Below are 4640 nucleotides of genomic sequence, written 5' to 3'. Positions count from 1 at the left end.
CTCTTTCTCTCAATACAACTTCTCTCCTCTTTCTTTCACTCTCTTTTTCACCTCTCTGAAGTGAAAGACAACAACATATATATATATATATATATGTTGCCAAGATTAATTGACAGCTAAAACAGTTGAGTTAGTTAGGATTTGTAGGAAAGATCTCCACAAGACATAAATACAGGTAATGAATCTGAAATATATTCTTTTACAGTGGCAATCACAACAAACAAATAATAAACGATCGATAATCTAAACTTGACAGCTCCAAGAAGCTTGGTGCTACCCCAAGTCAGACATTAATGGGTTCAGAAGAGATAATAAACGATCGATAATCTAAACTTGACAGCTCCAAGTAGCTTGGTGCTACCCCAAGTCAGACATCAATGGGTTCAGAAGAGATTTTCTCTTTTCCTCTTTCCTACCTTTTATTGCATAATAAGCTAAGGTAGGAAAGACTGAAAAGGGTGATCAATAGAGATATTGAAGATAAAATCGGTTCTTCAGATGTAATATAGACATATTTGAAAGCTCCCTGCTCTCAGCCAAAATAAAAAACCAAAACAATAACAAAGGCTTTAATTGGGCCTATAAACGAAAGGATAACCATTTTACAAGTCTATGATCTTTATATACATACAATGATACATCATTTCATTTGAACAGTTAACGTTTAAATTCGGAAGAATTCAATATCAATTATTTAAACACTTTCAGTGCCTCCTTTAAATGCCTAAATGATAAACCCATTTGGGTCAGCAGAAAAAGCATGAATAACCAGCGCATTCAAAGTAATATTACAATTAAACAAAATTCACAAACAACATTATAAATATGAAGTATAGGAAAGTAAGCACATTACCTTCCATAAACCGCTTTACAAATCTAGTATGAAAAATTATATTGATCTCACAAGATCAATCGGCAAAAAATCAGAGGTTATTTATGCGGAAACGATCACCACCAAACCAAATTCATATTCAGAAAGAAACAAGCATATATATATATATATATGACCCCACATATCAATGGCTTCAAATGTATTTCCTTAAATCATTTATCAAACATCAGTAGTTACAGAACCACAACCATCTATTTAATTGGAAATAACATAGCAATATTGAAAGACAGAACCCTATCCCTAATATGTTCAACAATTTCGTAAGAACTCATTGAAACCCTAGTCTCAAATGAAAATATAACGGCTTCAAGAGCTAGTAAATTTAGTCACCGCCTTGGTCCCCTCAGAAACGGCATGCTTCGCCAATTCGCCGGGCAGCACAAGCCTCACAGCGGTCTGGATCTCCCGAGAAGTAATCGTGGGCTTCTTGTTGTATCTAGCGAGTCTCGATGCCTCCTGTGCCAGCTTCTCAAAGATGTCGTTGATGAAGCTGTTCATAATACCCATGGCCTTGCTAGAAATTCCGATATCGGGATGAACCTGCTTCAAGACCTTAAAGATGTAGATCTTGTAGGTTTCCACGCTCTTTTTCGTTCTTTTCTTCTTCTTGTCCCCGACGGAAGCACCGCCTTCCTTTGGGAGCTTCTTGCCAGCCTTGGGTTTCTTCTCGGCTGGTACCTTCTCCGCCACAGTTTTCTTCTCCTCCGTGGGTTTCTCGAAGGCTGGCTTCTTCTCAGCGGGCTTCTTCTCTGCCTTTGGCGCCATCTGATGTTTCAGGGAAAACGAAGAAAAAATATGGAGAGAAAAAGTTGGAGAATAGGAGTATAACTAAATTTCGATGGATGGAATTCTGGTGGAGTTATTTTGTATATATACAAGTCGATGAACTCTTTTTATTGGAGAGTACATATAGGTGCGGATTGATGACATGGAAAGCACACGCCCGTTGGTTTTGGCTGGTATACAGTGGAAGATCGACGGCTCAAAGAGATACGTGGTTTCATAAACGGGGCCGGCTTATGACCATTTGTGGGTTTTTTCTGTGGGCTTTTTCTGTGTCCTTTTTAGATGGGGAAAAGTTGATAAATAATCATTTTTAGGAGTAATTAACTAAAATTAGACACTAAATATATTTAGTTGAACTTTACCCATTATTATTATGAGATTTTCCAAATTACCCTTATTTGAGCACATGATTTTAAGTGTTGTTGTAATATGTATTATATGTGTCATATTATAGTTAAATTGTAAATACATTCTAATTGTAGTGTGTTTAAGGAGAAAAAAAAAGCATGTAATTGAAGGGGTATAATGGGTACATCAATTGAAAATTTAGGTACTAAAATAAAAGTTAAAAATAGTAAGTAAAAATTAAAGTGTATCATTTAAAATGGGTACATGATCTAATTTCCACTTTTAGATGTTGTACTGATATACGTATAACACGTGAAAATTACACATTTTATGGTTTTTTTTATAGGATTTTTGTAAAAATATATATTTTATGGGTTTTTTTATTAAAATTCTTAAGTTATGGTTTTTATTTCCCTATATTTGTTTATAAATTGGTGATTAAGCTATAGTTTTGTTTTTAATTAAAAGTTTTGAATCAAGAGGTTAATTTTATCATTTCAATTTTATTTTTTATATTTATTTATTATTTCAAATATTTTTTAAATTATTATATGTATAAAATTGAATTATAACGTCCTAATTTGTAACTCTAAGTAAATTGTAACGCCATAATTTTTCATAAATTATCGATAACACAACGTTGGATTATAATCATAAACATTGCTCTTTAATTGAATGACAACTTAAAAATAAGTATATGGATCCACGGTTTTACAAAAAATAAAATAATTGTTTTTAACATATTAAAATGAGCAACATTAAATAAAACTTTAAAAGCAACATGCTTTAATAAAAATAAGTATGCTTGATCTTCCTTGATTATATGGTCTCCACGAGTACATCACGAAGCTCCTAGGTCCCACTCGCTACCGGTCTTTCTATCTTTAATTGCCTGAAATAACAACATCATAAGGGGTAAGCTTCTAAGCCCAGTAAGGAAAATACAAACAAGAGCTAGTCATATAATCATATAATCAATCATATCATAAATTCACAAGAGTCGTAACAAAACTTATTTATATAACATCATAAAACTCTAGGTCATATCATAGCCTAAGTCATAATCATAAATCTAAATCTAAATCATAGTCCATAATCATAAGTCATAGGTCATGATCATAACCATAGATCATAATAACAAGTCAGATATAATAAAAAGATAAGTGCTTAAGCCCCAGACAATAGTTCGCCATACACCGGACATCAACTTAGGTCCGTCATAAAATTTTGGCAACCAAGCCTACTGGACATAAGTCTGTCATACATCATTGGACACCTTAGGCCTAGACACACTTGCCCCTTTATTGTACTTGAAATGTTAGGTCATACAAAACATAAATTAGATTATAAACTAAACTACCTAATTTTCCTTACTAAATCCAGGATATTGGAGACAAATGCGAGATCGAAAACTCCTAAAACCAAACATAAAGAAAAAATAAGTCCTCTAGAGAAAAGACGAAAAGAAGATCTAAACCATTGGAATAAAGACTTACCAAAAACCTTAAGTTTCAAAGAAATTGAACACCTAACCAAAAGTCATTATAACAAGTTAGGATTTGAAGAAAATGAAAAGAATAAGAGGAACTATAATGAACTAACGCCAAGGAACCCGAGGATAAAAAAAAACTTAGATAGATTAGAACTTCTATCTACACCTCAATATCGAAATCACACTTTATCTTACTTCCCAAGTGTTTAGAAAAACTTAGATTTGAAAGCTTTTAAGCTCAAAACCCTAGTGTTTCTCTATAGAACGAACTTAGCAGCTTTGAGGCTCTGAAAAAATGCTTGAATGATGAAGCAAATGGCTGAGTGAAAGGTCCTATTTATAGAGTTCAAGGAGTGAAACTAACTCCTTTTAAAATGAATATATAATTGAATAAAAATAGAATTTTCTGCTCAACAGATGCCCAGAACTCAGTCAAAAACGTTCAAGAGCAAGTCCAAGTTGTTGAGGGCTGTTTCTAGCTCGGATTCCATGGATTTTCAAAAATGCATAAGGGAGTCGATATATCGCCCCCTATAGGTGATATATCGCCTGCCCCATAATCCCGAGCTTTCGTGGTTTCGTTCGTGCGAAGTCGACGTGTTTTCCATATTAATCATAAGCGATATATTGGCCCCTATAGCTGCGATATATCAAACACATTTTTGCACACTTTCAGCACACTTGAATTTGTTTAAACCACTTTGACTGAGTAAACTGTGATCCTAACAGCTGATGAAAGTTTCTAGACTTCCTAGGTTTATCCTTGATTTTTATTCATCTAAAATCCTTAATAAACATTCATGTGACAAGTGTCACATTTTTAATTATTCTATTTAAACCTTCGGTTATTCCAAATATCATTTCTAGGACCAGCTATATTAATCAAACCTTATGTTAAAATTAATATTTCTAAATTATAGGCTAAACTTATAAAATCTATAACTATCTCTATAAATTTCCAACTAAATCCCGGCTTGAATCAATAACCACAAAAACTAAAATACTAAGTTGCTACTACTACTATCTAGCTAAGTAAAATTTCGGAGACGTGATTAGTGGTAAAAAAAAATGCATATTTATTGATTTTATTGGTCAAATAAATTAAGTATTAATTAATATTTT

General features: G+C 32.9%; 1 protein-coding gene across 1 annotated transcript; it reads right to left on the bottom strand.

Annotated features, from left to right (window-relative positions):
• Positions 1-1020: 1020 nt before the first annotated feature.
• LOC133791044 (histone H2B-like) lies at positions 1021-1749 on the bottom strand. Its single transcript, XM_062228926.1, has one exon. The coding sequence runs from the start codon at positions 1655-1657 to the stop codon at positions 1199-1201; it is 459 nt and encodes a 152-aa protein (XP_062084910.1). The 5' UTR covers positions 1658-1749; the 3' UTR covers positions 1021-1198.
• Positions 1750-4640: the final 2891 nt, after the last annotated feature.

The sequence above is a fragment of the Humulus lupulus genome, chromosome 7 (genome assembly GCF_963169125.1).
Source record: "Humulus lupulus chromosome 7, drHumLupu1.1, whole genome shotgun sequence".
NCBI lineage: Eukaryota > Viridiplantae > Streptophyta > Magnoliopsida > Rosales > Cannabaceae > Humulus > Humulus lupulus.
Note: the sequence above shows the minus strand (reverse complement) of the source record. Positions and strands in the feature narration are given on the sequence as shown.